The sequence below is a fragment of the Salvelinus alpinus genome, chromosome 28 (genome assembly GCF_045679555.1).
Source record: "Salvelinus alpinus chromosome 28, SLU_Salpinus.1, whole genome shotgun sequence".
Classification (NCBI taxonomy): domain Eukaryota; kingdom Metazoa; phylum Chordata; class Actinopteri; order Salmoniformes; family Salmonidae; genus Salvelinus; species Salvelinus alpinus.
In genome coordinates, this window is record NC_092113.1 from 8,598,049 (window position 1) to 8,614,352 (window position 16,304).

The window sequence follows — 16,304 nt, forward strand, 5'->3', positions numbered from 1 at the left end:
TCTCAAATGTACATTTCTATGCGCTCTCCACACTCGTGTCTTCACCAGAACGTACTCAAGAGAACTTCCTCGAACTCGGAGCATGAGAGTGTGGAGCGCGGAAGTATGCATACTGAGAAACACCTGCTGTGTTCCCTCCCAGGGCTTTTACGACACAATTTAGAACAGGGATGGGCAACTCCAGTCTTCGGGGACCGGAGTGCTGTCACACTTTTCCCCATCCCTAGCAAACACAGCTGATTAAACTAATTGCATTATTAGTTGTTTTAGCTGGGGAGAGAAGTGTGACACCAATCAGGCCCCCGAGGACTGGAGTTGCCCATCCCCTGATTTAGAACATCCTAGAAGTCTCAGCTCAGTTGGTGAAAAAGTCAAACAAGCACAGTCATCCATAGCACCATGCATGCTGAACTTTTTACGATGTGTGAAGAGACTCTGTGTCCAGTGTCCCCTCCCAGTGCTTTTACACCATAATTCATACCTTCGGAGCCTTTCTTGGTGCCCCTCATATGCATATTCAAATGAACTCTGAACAGTACAGGGTACCGGGGTCTATTAAAAGACTGGGTGGTGTTGTGGCACGGCGTGATATTTGACAGGCCATTGTCTCATGACCTTTGAATCATCATCATGGCTTAACAACTAGTTTTCAGTTTTCCCTTACACACGATGAACCACTCCCAGACAGTCCTAGCTAAATTATTTGCTAAGAAGCTATTTTTAATTCTTTTAAAACAAGCACAGTAAGGTACTTAATTGTTACCCAGAAATGATTTGATATTGAGATTACGGCTGCATTGGACCTTTTAAGATGGTGTCTCATGGAGACATAGAGTGCAGTTTGAGCTACTCCAGGAAGTGACAGCCCAGTGCTGCCACCATTCATTGAGAATATCAAGTTGATGGCCCACCGGGGTACGGCAGGCTGCCATTAGCAACTAAATTATCCTTAGGGATGGTTCCAAATGTACAGAATGGGTACCTGGAGGAAAATGGGTGAGGGTCATGCTTTTTCAATTTCAGTCATGGGTAGTGTTTATTATTTTTTAAATCCAGTCCAGGGAAGGGACATGTCATTTTTAATTGATGACATTTCTATATTTCTCTGTGTTTTAGAATTAGTTGCTTATTAGGCTATGTATTGATGTGTGTCCGATGCCGCCCCTCATTTCTGAATCTCCACTAGGCGCGCAATATCAAGCGCGCCTATAAGCCATTTAGTGTGCTCTCAATCAAATGATCCATAGCCTATAGGCTATGAAGTGCATGCTCGGAGAAGCACAGAGCAAAGTTATATTTCTAAGATAGCTGGGATGTTCTAAATAAAACTATGCTGCATTACACACTGCAATGGATATTCCAACACTGAGCCACGGCCTGTTCTGCTCTTGCTGGTCAAACTGTTTGTCTGTGCTGCCAAACCAATGGCTGTGCTGTGCAGGGCTACGGTGGCAGCTCAGGAGGAGAGTCAAAGGCTTCTTCCGAATGAATGAATGAATTATTATCTTGTGAGCGGACTAGCCTTATAGCCTATGTTCTCTTCTGTTTGAGAAGCAGAGAGCGAAGGCGAGGAGGACCGGAGGTCAACTTTGGTAGCTTGCTACTACTATAATTGATTTTTATTAAAAACAATGTTTCTTGCCCATGATGTATTTAGCAGAGTTATTTACCTCACAGTAATACCAGATTAGAGTAAATGACGTTGTGGTGCTGAAACTTGAAGCAGCAGCCACAGCATAATCAATGGGAAATGGACAGTTCATGGTGCTGAAAGTAGACAAATTATAGTAGGCATAATTCATTTCAACGTCTTCATTTTAATTAGACTTTACTAACAACAAGGGGGCTTTGTGTTGGAGCCTATTTCTTCCTATTGAAGAGGTTTGACAGATGAAATTAGGCAATAGGCTGCTATATTCGTAATTCCTCCACCCACCATGTACTCTTTAAATAGCTTAGCTCCGTGTCAGTGAATGGCTGTTAAGTTAAATCCAAGACTCGAATTGAGGAGGTATGAGAGGGTATTGCACAGGCCTACCCCTTGTTAGCTTAAGATTTTGAAGAAAATAAAAACGGTTTCCGATTATATAAAGTGATCTGTAACCGTGCTTTGGTCAGCTAGCTATGCTTTATGCTAGAAATAAGCTGTAAAATACCTGGGAAAGGATGCAAAACATTATCACAGTTTATTGTGAAATAGACACAAATTACTTATTTGAAATTCGTGACAGGCACACGAAAAGTTACATTTTTCATTTGTATTATGCGATTTTCATCACAACGCATTTCATGCGTATTACACAATTTTCTTTCTTCATAACACATTCGTGTACATTACACAATTTCCAATATGTTGTGGCTAAAGTTAGCTAGGCCAGCTAGTCTAGGTCCAGAACCCGATAGGTTGGGCCAGAGCCAGAACATGTGAGTAAAGCGTCAGTTTGAAAATTCGTCATTGGCTTTGATACTCTAATTGGTTAGAGACGATCCAATCGCTGATGACTTTGTTTTGTACAACACCCCTCGGGCCACTCATCCCCACAAACAACTTTTATGATGGCAGTCGCGACTGTAGTATGTAGCGTGCGACAGAGCAGCGGAAGAATATCCTGTCTAGGACAGGAGTTCCGCTAGCGGCTCCCACATTCCCGAGAAAAGGCAGAGCGGGAAATTCAAAAAATAATTGTTTTGAAATATTTAACTTTCACACATTAACAAGTCCAATACAGCATTTGAAAGATAAACATCTTGTGAATCCAGCCAACATGTCCGATTTTTTTAATGTATTACAGCAAAAACACCACGTATATTTATGTTAGCTCACCACCAAATACAAAAGAGGACAGACATTTTTCACAGCACCGGTAGCATGCAGGTAGCATGCACAAAGCCAACCTAACTAACCTAGAACCAACCTAACTAACCTAGAAACAACTCCCTCAGATGACAGTCCTATAACATGTTACACAATAAATCTATGTTTTGTTCAAAACATTTGCATATTTGAGCTATAAATCAGTTTTACATTACTGCTACCATCATAGCTACAGTCAGAAATTGCACGGGAGTAGCCAGAGTAAATACAGACACCAATGTCAACTACCTAATTACACATCATAAAACATTTCAGAAAAATATATGGTGGATAGCAAATGAAAGACAAAGATCTTGTGAATACAGCCAATATTTCAGATTTTTAAAATGTTTTACAGCGAAAACACCACGTATATTTATGTTAGCTCACCACCAAATACAAAAGACAGACAGACATTTTTCACAGCAACGGTAGCATGCAGGTAGCATGCACAAAGCCAACCTAACTAACCTAGAACCAACCTAAATAACCTAGAAAAAACTCCCTCAGATGACAGTCCTATAACATGTTACACAATAAATCTATGTTTTGTTCGAAAAATTTGCATATTTGAGCTATAAATCAGTTTTACATTACTGCTACCATCATAGCTACCATCATAGCTACAGTCAGAAATCGCATGGGAGTAGCCAGAGTAAATACAGACACCAACGTCAACTACCTAATTACTCATCATAAAACATTTCAGAAAAATATATGGTGGATAGCTAATGAAAGACAAAGATCTTGTGAATACAGCCAATATTTCCGATTTTTGAAGTGTTTTACAGCGAAAACACAATATATTGTTATATTAGCTTACTACAATAGCTAACACACAGCATCATTCATTCAGGGCAGACGGTAGCGATAGCACAGTTCGACAGATATATGAAATAGCATCCCAAATTGGGTCCTTATCTTTGTTGATCTTCCATCAGAATGTTGTACAAGGGGTCCTTTGTTCAGAACCGTCTTTGTTTGGATCCAGAACGAACTATTTCCCTCTTGAATTAGCAAGCACACTGGCCGTGCGGCGCTAACCTCTCCTTCTTGAACAAATTCTTGCAACGTATCACGTCTAAAGTCCCGAATAAATTTCAATAATATAATTAAACTATATTGAAAAAACATACTTTAGGATGATATTGTGACATGTATCAAATAAAATCGAAGCCGGAGATCATATTCACCTATAACGACGGTTTTCCAGGAGGCGATTCCAGGTCCAACTTCGCGCCTTCCAAAAACAATTAATGGCGGTCCTCTCACTCCAAGAGGTTGTATTCAATCCCAGAACGAGATAATCAAGTCATTTCTGCTCTCACTTCCGCATGACACCCAGGGGAAGGTGTATGACGTGTTTCTACAGTCATAAGTGACATGCCCTTTTATAGACAAGCTCTTGAAGAGAGACCTCGCTTTTGGAAATCTCACTTCCGGATAGGAAATGGGCTGTAAAAAGAGTTCTGTTTCACTTAGAGAAATAATTCAATCGGTTTTAGAAACTAGAGAGTGTTTTCTATCCAATAGTAATAATAATATGCATATTGTACGAGCAAGAATTGAGTACGAGGCCATTTAAATTGGATACGATTTTCCCCAAAAGTGAAAATAGCACCCCCTATCCCAAAGAAGATATACTGTGAGCCGACAGGCTGCACTTTCTCTGCTTCTCGCAGTTTTTTTCATGCTGACAGATTTTGGGGCAGAGTCAAGCCTCTCGCTTTGCCTCTTCCTCTCTGAGCACTGTATTATCTTTGTGTGCGTGTCACATACCGACATGTCTTACCACCTTGTATTTCATTATGATGCAATGCTTGATATACTTACATCATGATGACGTCTGCTTTGACCTTAGATTGATCTGCCAGTTTAGACGAGGGAGATCTGCCATTTGTTGTCATGTTATGCTATATACCCCGGTCAACAGCACTGCACCCCCCCACAGCAACTCGCCCAAGCCTTCCCCATTTCTCCTTCTCCCAAATCCAGTCAGCTGATGTTCTGAAAGAGCTGCAAAATCTGGACCCCTACAAATCAGCCGGGCTAGACAATCTGGACCCTTTCTTTCTAAAAGTATCTGCCGAAATGGTTGCAACCCCTATTACTAGCCTGTTCAACCTCTCTTTCGTGTAGTCTGAGATTACCAAAGATTGGAAAGCAGCTGCGGTCATCCCCTTTGGGGGACACTCTTGACCCAAACTGCTACAGACCTATATCTATCCTACCCTGCCTTTCTAAGGTCTTCGAAAGCCAAGTCAACAAACAGATTACCGACCATTTCGAAATCCCACCGCACCTTCTCCGCTATGCAATCTGGTTTCAGAGCTGGTCATGGTTGCACCTCAGCCACGGTCCTAAACGATATCTTAACCGCCATCGATAAGAAACAATACTGTGCAGCCGTATTCATTGACCTGGCCAAGGCTTTTGACTCTGTCAATCACCACATCCTCATCGGCAGACTCGATAGCCTTGGTTTCTCAAATGATTGCCTCGCCTGGTTCGCCAACTACTTCTCTGATAGAGTTCAGTGTGTCAAATCGGAGGGCCTGTTGTCCGGGCCTCTGGCAGTCTCTATGGGGGTGCCACAGGGTTCAATTCTTGGGCCTACTCTCTTCTCTGTATACATCAATGATGTTGCTCTTGCTGCTGGTGAGTCTCTTGCTGCTGGTGAGACACTGATCCACCTCTACGCAGACGACACCATTCTGTATACTTCTGGCCCTTCTTTGGACACTGTGTTAACAACCCTCCATACAACACTCCAATGCCATACAACACTCCTTCTGTGGCCTCCAACTGCTCTTAAATACAAGTAAAACTAAATGCATGCTCTTCAACCGATCGCTGCCTGCACCTGCCCGCCCGTCCGGTATCACTACTCTGGACGGTTCTGACTTAGAATATGTGGACAACTACAAATACCTAGGGGTCTGGTTAGACTGTAAACTCTCCTTCCAGACTCACATCAAACATCTCCAATCCAAAGTTAAATCTAGAATTGGCTTCCTATTTCGCAACAAAGCATCCTTCACTCATGCTGCCAAACATACACTCGTAAAACTGACCATCCTACCGATCCTCGACTTCGGCGATGCAGTCTATCACAGTGCCATTCGTTTTGTCACCAAAGCTGTTGGCTGCAAACCCACTGGATCCAGGTCATCTACAAGACCCTGCTAGGTAAAGTCCCCCCTTATCTCAGCTCGCTGGTCACCATAGCAGCACCCACCTGTAGCATGCGCTCCAGCAGGTATATCTCTCTGGTCACCCCCAAAGCCAATTCCTCCTTTGGCCGCCTCTCCTTCCAGTTCTCTGCTGCCAATGACTGGAACGAACTACAAAAATCTCTGAAACTGGAAACACTTATCTCCCTCACTAGCTTTAAGCACCAGCTGTCAGAGCAGCTCACAGATTACTGCACCTGTACATAGCCCATCTATAATTTAGCCCAAACAACTACCTCTTCCCTTACTGTATTTATTTATTTATTTTGCTCCTTTGCACCCCATTATTTATATTTCTACTTTGCACATTCTTCCACTGCAAATCTACCATTCCAGTGTTTTACTTGCTATATTGTATTTACTTCGCCACCATGGCCTTTTTTTGCCTTTACCTCCCTTATCTCACCTCATTTGCTCACATTGTATATAGACTTATTTTCTACTGTATTATTGACTGTATGTTTGTTTTACTCCATGTGTAACTCTGTGTTGTTGTATGTGTCGAACTGCTTTGCTTTATCTTGGCCAGGTCGCAATTGTAAATGGGAACTTGTTCTCAACTTGTCTACCTGGTTAAATAAAGGTTAAATAAAATAAATAAATAAAATAAAATATGTTTGGCATGACAGGGAACAGTGACACGGCAGAGGAGTTGGCTGTAACACACAGTGATCTGAAAGGACTGCCACTGAACTGTAGCTGTGGTTACTGAATAACCCCCCCTTTTCTCCCCAATTTCGTGATTATGACCTTGTCTCATCGCTGCAATTCCATGAATGGGCTCGGGAGAGGCGAAGGTCGAGTCATCGAAACATGACCCGCCAAGCCGCGCTTCTTAACACCTGCTCGCTTAACCCGAAAACCAGCAGCACCAATGTGTCAGTGGAAACACCATCAACTGACAACCGAAGTCAGCCTGCAGGCGCCCGGCCCACCACAAGGAGTCGCTAGAGCGCGATAAGCCAAGTAAAGCCCCCCTCCCCCAAACAATCTCTTAACCCGGACGATGCTGGGCAAATTGTGCGCCGTCTGTGGGACTCCCGGTCACAGACGATAATGACACAGCCCGTCACTACAACCCCAGGCTGTAGTGACGCACAAACACCGCGATGCAGTGCCTTAGACCGCTGTGCTACTCGGGAGGCCAACAATTCTGTTTTTTAACTAGTTTCATTGAAGTACTTTCTCTCATTCAACATCTCAATAGCTTTACAATTTTGTCATCATTTTTTCTGCCAGAAATTACAGATACACTGTACTTCCCCCGGTCAATATAGCTTTGAATGTTGCTGTCCTATACAGTATGTCTGAATATGATATCAGCCTCTCATGAAAGCCACTGCCTGATGTGAAGTATTGACATGCGATAACTAAACACAACAGTTCAGTCAAGCAGTGTGTGTTGCTCATTAATGCATTGATCAGACACACAGGCTTGAAAATAACCTCCTGGACCCTCCCATGAGGCAAGTCTGCTGTCACTGCATATGATTTCCCAGAAATAGGCACACTTGTTGCCTATAGCTGTCAGAATGACTTGAAGTTGGCTTAGGGGAGGGATTTCAATCAGTGGTGTAATGGTAAAAAATAAAGAAAGTAGGTGGATAAACTCTGATCGCTGGTTGCGGTGAAAAAAGTCACACTCCCTATACGTTTAATGCATTTTTCCGCCAAAGGTGGGCAACAAAAACCTCTACACCACTGATTCCAATACAGTAGGTACAGTATGTTCCTTCCTCCTTTACAGAGTCGTTTACAGGACTGCTTGAACACTTGTGGCTGCTCACTTAATGGGAAACAGGGTTTGTTCCAATTCAGGTATTGAATATGACACACTAAAACAATTATGGTAGTCCTGTATATCCTCAGTTTTCTCTAAAACGAAATAAAAGTAATTCTATTATTATTAACCTTTTAATGTCCTACACATGCCCTTATCATTATGTACAAATATATATCTACTCTATTAGGCCCAGCATCTGCAGGACCAGCATGGGGGTTAGCTCAGCAGTCTACCGAGAGAGCTCAAATATGGACCTCCCTACCCTAGAGATTCTGTATCAGTGTTGATCAGCTCACCACAACCCCACCCCCCTCTCCCTTCTCATTTCTTTCTCATTTCTCTCGGTCTAATTGTCTCTCTTTCTCACTCTCCTTTTGTAAATGTTCCTTTCTCCTTCTTCCAGGCGTTGAGGAGCACAGGTTTATTGACATCGGATCCCAGGCTGAGTGACTGTATGCGTCAACTGCGCCAGTCAATGCAGGACTCTGCCGGAACAGTCATGATGGACCAGAAACTCTTCAGGAAGTGAGCAATTTCACTGCTCTATTTTCACGTTAACCCCTTACACTTGTGGAAATTGGCCTATATGGATAGGGCCAAATTTAAAAAAATTCTAACAGAAGAAATATAATAAGAATATGCATGAAATTGAAAGAGAACACTTTGGAGATTATGGGGAAATGATCAGACCAAAGATGAGGACACAACACAAGACTGAATCCCCAAAATGACACTGTTGATTGTATGTGCGTTTTACATTTACGGTACTTTTCACAGCATTTGTCAATAACAAAATACTTTAGATACATTCAGTAACATACATGTTGAAGTATGTGCAAGATAAGAAAAAAAAAGATGACAAGGGTTTGAGTGAAAGGTCTAACTGGTGTGGCCACACACCTCTCCAAACTTGACACAGTTCCTTAGTCATTTCAATGCACTTTTATGACTCAAGGAAAGAGCCTTCAACTATAAGGTGCTTGTTTGGAGCTCTCCTAGCTTTGCCATTGAGGAACGGAATCCAGCACACTTGTACTTTTTTATTTGTAATACAGCCCTGCGTCCCCACCCTCACACGATTACTGTTGTTGTTTACACAATCCAAAACACGGTCCATTTGAAATCGCAATCTGGGTCAGGTGGGAATAATTTGAAAGCTTATTCTAGTGCCAACATGGCTAGCAAAATTATAAAATATGATCATACATGGTTCGGCTTTTAAACGGCACTTCAGACTAACAGATTGTCATTTTTTGGTGTGCATAGAATGGCATGCATGTAAGTGTGTGTTCTGCTGCAAATCTTCTTCACAATACGACAAATGCAGGCTCATTCTGTCCAGGGTGCAACGCGTGTCATCCTTGTAACTGTGGATCAAACACAGCAATCCTAAACGTTGATACTGTAAATGACATGTTTTCAAATATAGAAACGTGAAGCGTAGATTTGGACCCGTGGGTGTGCGGTTTGCTTGTGTGACATTTATTGAAATCTCATCTTTCAGAACCCATCGACTCCTCTGTGTTTACAGCATTTCCCTCACTCAGACGACAACAAAGGTGCAAAAGTAGCCCAATTAGCGGGAGGGATGGGGGAATCTTTTTGTTGTTTCGCGGTGCTCAAGTTTAGAACTGCTCTCAGTCAAAACCCATACAACGCTGTTAACCGGAGAACCTAAGCTCTGACGTCATGTATAGTATTTTACTGTACAGCCGCTGGGTTCCAATTTAGGTGCTTATCGATGGCAAAATCGTTTTCAACCCGTATACAGGATGAGAGGAGCTGTGAGTGAAAAGGGCTACCATTCTTACCAATGTCCCAACCTATCTCTCTGAACGACCAACCAGTGGAGGTGGTTGAGTGTTTAAAATACCAAGGGACACACGTTGATAACAAGTTAAGTTATACAGAGAATGCAGGTTGTATCTTTTTTTTAAGCAAGCCAACACCTGATCTTAATCAGGAAATTAAAGGGGTTTGGGGTCAGCCAGGATGTTCTGGAGAGGGTGTACAGCAGCTTGGTGGAGAGCATCCTCACATTCAATATGACAGTCTGGTATAGTCATCTGAGTGTGAGGAGCAAAAGCAAACTGACCAGCATAGTAAACACAGCCAGCAAAGTAATTGGTCGACCACAGGCACATTTGAGCAGTCTGTTTCACAAGGCAACCAAAAAGAAGACACTGGTTGTCGTTGGCGACCCCTCCCACCCTCTACACCCTCAGTTGGAGAGGCTTCCCTCTGCCCGGTGCTTCAGAATTCCCATGGCCAAGAAGAACGTGTTCAAACATGAATTTGTTCCTTGTGCTGTTGGACTACTAAATGTAAAGTAAATTGTATCGGTATTATGTACTTATCTATCCAGTGCAGTTGGGACAGTGGTTGTTTGTGAGTGAATGTATTCATGTCCTCTGTTGTTAGTATATGCAACATGATGGACTGACTGGTTTAAATGTGTATGATGTGAGAATTTATGTGTATTTGATTATTTTAATGGAAACATGTCCGTCCTGGATGGACAATAAAGTTTTATTCTATTATTTTCCCTAATGATTTGGGATAAGATGGAATGGATATATCCTTATTTGGCCCTTTTATCATATCATATAAATTCTCTTGCAGGATGGTTTAGAGAGAGTATTTACTAGTAAACACTGATGATTTAATTCAGAAAGTTTGCATGATGTATTGTGTCTTTCTCTATCCCACGTAGAGTATTCTCATTCTTCTGGCTGATTGGGAAAAACACCACATCCCATTTTTTACATGGTATTTTCTTGAAAGTGACACTATATATTTCACTGTGTGGAGGAACTGTTTATACTATTGCCCCAGCGTTAACTAGAAACTTCCAAGACTTTGTTTTCCCCTGTCTCTGTCTGTATCTGTTCCTCATACCTCTACAGTGGACAGGTGGAGATTTGTTATGGTAGGGATGTTTGGATTGTCAGGGATGTTTGATTGTGGGTGTATAGTAGTGTTTCTGTTGCGGTTTAATGTGAGGCGAAGACAGATGGACCGCGTCTGTCGTTTTAATGGACGACAGCTGCCTCTGATCCTCACTGATGCACATGTAAACGTAACACATGCAGAGAGAGAGAGAGAGAGAGAGAGAGAGAGAGAGAGAGAGAGAGAGAGAGAGAGAGAGAGAGAGAGAGAGAGAGAGAGAGAGAGAGAGAGAGAGAGAGAGAGAGAGAGAGAGAGAGAGAGAGAGAGAGAGAGAGAGAGAGAGAGAGAGAGAGAGAGAGAGAGAGAGAGAGAGAGAGAGAGAGAGAGAGAGAGAGAGAGAGAGAGAGAGAGAGAGAGAGAGTGTGTGTTCTGGAATTGTTGGCGAACAGAGTATGACATTTGTGCAGGGCTTAAGGCTGGACAGGAGCTAATGAAAGGCCAGCGTAGTGGGTGAACTGCAGACGGCTGGTTGAATTAGGAGCTCGGCTTATCAGCGAGGTCTGATGGGCTCTAGACTGCTGTCCAAACAGTATTACTTCCTAGGTGTCAAAGCTAACTTAATGAATGCCGTGATGATTCAGACACTGGCCTGCTACAGTAGCGGGTCACTGAGTCCTGTCTGGTAGACTTCTTCTTACATTGAATTACTATATTCCAGTGATTGAATACTGCATATCTACAGTCCCTTTGTAAATCTTAGATTGATACTTGGTGTTGTGCTTGGTATTGTTTCTGAACTAGGGCCAAAGACACACACACACACACATTTACATTACATTTACATTTAAGTCATTTAGCAGACGCTCTTATCCAGAGCGACTTACAAATTGGTGCATTCACCTTATGATATCCAGTGGAACAACCACTTTACAATAGTGCATCTAACTCTTTTAAGGGGGGGGGGGGGGGGTTAGAAGGATTACTTTATCCTATCCTAGGTATTCCTTAAAGAGGTGGGGTTTCAGGTGTCTCCGGAAGGTGGTGATTGACTCCGCTGACCTGGCGTCGTGAGGGAGTTTGTTCCACCATTGGGGTGCCAGAGCAGCGAACAGTTTTGACTGGGCTGAGCGGGAACTGTACTTCCTCAGAGGTAGGGAGGCGAGCAGGCCAGAGGTGGATGAACGCAGTGCCCTTGTTTGGGTGTAGGGCCTGATCAGAGCCTGAAGGTACGGAGGTGCCGTTCCCCTCACAGCTCCGTAGGCAAGCACCATGGTCTTGTAGCGGATGCGAGCTTCAACTGGAAGCCAGTGGAGAGAGCGGAGGACACACACACACACACACACACACACACACACACACACACACACACACACACACACACACACACACACACACACACACACAGACAGAAAGTCATGGAGAACAGAATAAGAATGTGTTGTGATTAGACATTGGTCTTTCCTTCTGTGGAACACTCTGAGGTGGTCACTAGCGATAGGCCACAAAAAAAAAAAATCCCATTTCTATAAATGATGCGATCCTTCTATTCGCCTCCTCAGTGCCCCAAACTCTAAACCAAGTTGCGTATTAATTAACAAGCCCAGGCGGATATTTCAGCTCATCACAGCTATGAGAGCCATTTCAATGTCGTTCTTTGAGATCACGTCAGCGCTTACTAAACTTGGCGCAATGTTTGTCTAGTGGTAAAGACAGGTGTGTATCTACAATGTGATAGGCTGTCTATTCTCAGCGTTTAATTTGGTCCCAGTTGGGGTCCAGTTTTAGGTAGTTGGTGTCATTAGGATTTCATCATAGGGTCAGTAGTGTATCTGTTCCACAGTTACAGGTCACTTAGCCCTGATACATGGCTGTTGACTCCTAGACGCTGCATAAGAGTCAACAGCCTTGTATTAGGGCTATATATAGGTCACTGACACTGTGTGTGATAATAGAGTAGTTGTACTATTAAAAAACGAATCTAAAGTGACTGATCGTAGTGTGTGCATACATTTGTACGGCTGACCCCAGCAGGAATCGAACCCACAACTCTAGCATTGCAAGCACCACGCTCCACCAACTGAGCCACAGTGAGTATACAAAGTATACATGTGATGTGTGATATTTATGTATGTGTTTCAGGTGTGTGGGCGCTAACATCCTGCTGCTGACCCAGGCCTTCAGGAGGAAGTTCATCATCCCAGACTTTGAGGCGTTTGCGTCCAACATCAACCAGCTGTACTACAGCACCCAGAGGCAGGTTGGGGGACACGTGAGTTCTGTTTTCAAACCTTTGGTCCGCGGACCGGTGTACTGCGGGGTGGTCTGCAAATGTTGGTAGATGTGTTTGGGCTGACTTTTTACAATGCAAATGGTTTATAATAGGCCTTTAATGTGTTAAATGCGCTGCTAAAATTGAGATATTTTACGTAAAACTCTGCGAATGGTGGTCCTCAAGAGCTTTTGACAATGGTGGTCTCAGGGAAACGAAAAAGGTTGCGAAACGCTGGGCTACACTATACACATATGCATTCCCACGTTAAAAACGTTCTCTCACACACTGTACACGTGCACACCTACACATTCACATATGAGGACATGCTAAAATAAGCACACCACCAAACATTTGCTTGCAGACGTTAAAAAAACATTCGCTTGGACACTGTGCAAAGGTTACATCACATGCTAAAGTAAGCTCACTGACAAGCGCTCACTGAAAACGCACTCACAAGCACGTACTGAATAAAAGCATGCACACACTGTACATTTGGAGATACATGCACATACTGTACACACGTGTACTGTACATACCTGCCTTTGACACACATGACACGTGACTTATCCACTCCATTCCTTTGTGTGTGTGTGTGTGTCTTTTGCTCAGGTGGCAGATTATATTCCTCAACTGGCTAAATTCAGCCCTGATCTGTGGGGTGTGTCCCTATGCACTGTGGATGGACAGAGGTGAGATTACAGCATTTGTGTTATCTGCTCTATGTACATCGTCTCCTTTTATCCCCACTGGTTTCCATCTTAAAACACATAATCCCATGTCCCTGAAATGAAGAGCATGTCATCCCCCCCCACCCCCCCCCCCCACCCCATCTTGCCTTGTCAGTGTCTGCCTAACTTGTTCATGTAGAATCCTCCTCTGTATCTGCTTTCACCTCAGCCTTCCTCTCACACTGTCCCATGATCTCTCCCCTGTGCCCTGCTGGCGTGAGGCAGACATTCTGCAGGTGACACCAAGGTTCCATTCTGTCTTCAATCATGTGTGAAGCCTCTGGAGTACGCCATCGCTGTGCACGAGATTGGGACTGAGCATGTGCATCGCTACGTGGGCAAAGAGCCCAGCGGACTCAAATTCAACCAGCTGTCACTGGATGAGGAGGGTGAGAGACTGTTACCCTAACTCTGACCCTGTCTGCCTACACGCTTAGAAAGAAAGGTGCTATCTAGAACCTAAAATGATTCTTCGGCTGTCCTCGTAGGAGAACCCTTTTTGGTTCCAGGTAGAACCATTTTGGCTTCTATAGGCCTAGGACTAAGGATCGTTTAAAGCTGGGTTCATACAGACATTGGCAAGTCAAATTCAAGGCCTTTCAGAGGCTTTGTCAAGCACTTCGTTTTAATTTTCAAAGACCTCGATGTAATGCAATTGTATAATGTATATAATTGTACAAATAGGGCGTAATATAGATCTCCCCTCAAAAAGCGTTAAAAGAAAATTAAAAAGTAGGCCATTACCACTTTCATTTTTTAGGCCCAGCATTGATATTCAAACTATTATTACATTCTAAAATATGTGAGAATAATGTGGACATTGCCTGACTTAATAGATTGGATGTAAGTTTGGCGATTTTTCTGTAATTTATGTGGCAGTAGCAGTAGCATTAATCTCACCATTTGAATCTCACCATCGCTGTTTTTATAATGAGAAAGTTACCAAAAACCAGATTCCTTTTTTAATTGAAGGACTTGTATGGAAAGTCAAGTTGAATCCTACATTAGATGTTGTCGTTCTCATGATAACCGCACGTGGTTTTACCACGACAGTGTAGCGCTACACCCTTCAATTGAAGCCCCGGGAAACAAACGAAAGTGGCCACCTCGCTCACAAAAACGGATACAAAATTAAATTACGGATAATTATAGGAGCAGGAGAACTTGTACATTTTATACAATAATTATAAGGACTTTTCAATCACCAAATGTAGGAAATGTCTGATTTTCAAGGTAAGGCCTATTCCAGTACTTGCATTTCTGAGCTCCAAATTCAATTTCAAGTAGGCAACTTCAAGCTCCTGTGTTTAAAATTGCAGTTGTAACATGAAAAGTATGTATCTGTCGTGTTATTTCACTACAAGATCATATTGTTAATAAGCCCACTAGGCTATGTCATTTGTTGTCATTATATCCAGAATAATTCATAGGACTAGTTTTGGGTGTTGCGCAATAGTCTATCCTACACGATTGCGCACAGTAGACTTGGTGTCCAAACCAAGGCACAAAAACGTGAACACATTACCTTGATGCTTCTCTGTTAAATCTAACGAGACCCTGTTGCAAATCAAGCAGACAACAGATGATCAACCTCAATTCGCTAGGGATATTAGATCCAATGTGGATCCAGGCACAACTGTCTTCACCAATTTAACAAATGAGAACCAAAATATTCTGGACATTCCTTGCGAACAGCTTTTCCCCCCCCAGTACTTGGGCTGTTGCTGCCTCGCGTGCACTATCACAACAGCTGTTCCGTCACTTGACTGTCATTCGGAAAATTCCTTCCTAGATCAGATGACGATATGTGAAAATATCACTTCATATCTAATCAGCTTGACACCAAATGCTCAAGAACCACTTTAATGACACTACCGATTTAGGTTTTAAGTATCAGCAGAAGGTGACATTCGGTTAGAAGGATTCAATTTCCCAACACATTTATAATTTTGGACATGTGTGCCCATGAAAACTTTTTTCAGCCCATAACATGTAGTTACACTGCATTTCTGAGATCTCCTACACAAACAACTGTGACAGCTAGATCCAGGATTCTTACAGGGTTCAAGTTCAATGTCAAATTGAACTGATTAATGCTTCTATGTGATATAATGACAACTTACACTGTCATAACCCACTGTTCCTAGGCCTTCATTGTAAATAAGACGTTGTTCTTAACTGACTTGCCTAGTTGAATAAAGGTTAAATATATTTTATCAAAGCCATGAGCCCCCTTATATCTCAATGTAATGACAAGAAAAAAAACGTTGAATTATTATCAATGACTTATCAACAACTAACAAGTTGTCCAGTGTAGGAAATCCTCAGTGGTACCCTAGTTCATAGAAAGACCCATGTCTCTGTATCCACTTCTATGTAGATGCTCCACACTTGAATGCATCTGAGTACTGAGGGGAAAACTTCCTTACGTTGAACCCTCAAATGATAACGTTGACTATCGCCTGATCTAACCTAACTCAGTTGTAGGGAAGTAAATAGTTCATTCCAATGTTACACCGTGAAAGCAAACAATTACACATTTCAG

At 42.7% G+C, this 16,304-nt stretch overlaps 1 protein-coding gene across 1 annotated transcript in view; it reads left to right on the forward strand.

The window, feature by feature from the left end:
• The window catches only part of LOC139557099 (glutaminase kidney isoform, mitochondrial-like), a 30,704-nt gene that overhangs the window by 6,045 nt on the left and 8,355 nt on the right, over positions 1-16,304 (forward strand). The window contains exons 3-6 of the mRNA XM_071371467.1: positions 8,274-8,395; positions 12,899-13,028; positions 13,641-13,720; positions 13,985-14,148. Of these exons, the coding sequence (XP_071227568.1) occupies positions 8,274-8,395; positions 12,899-13,028; positions 13,641-13,720; positions 13,985-14,148 (496 nt within the window). The remainder of the gene's footprint in view (positions 1-8,273; positions 8,396-12,898; positions 13,029-13,640; positions 13,721-13,984; positions 14,149-16,304) is intronic.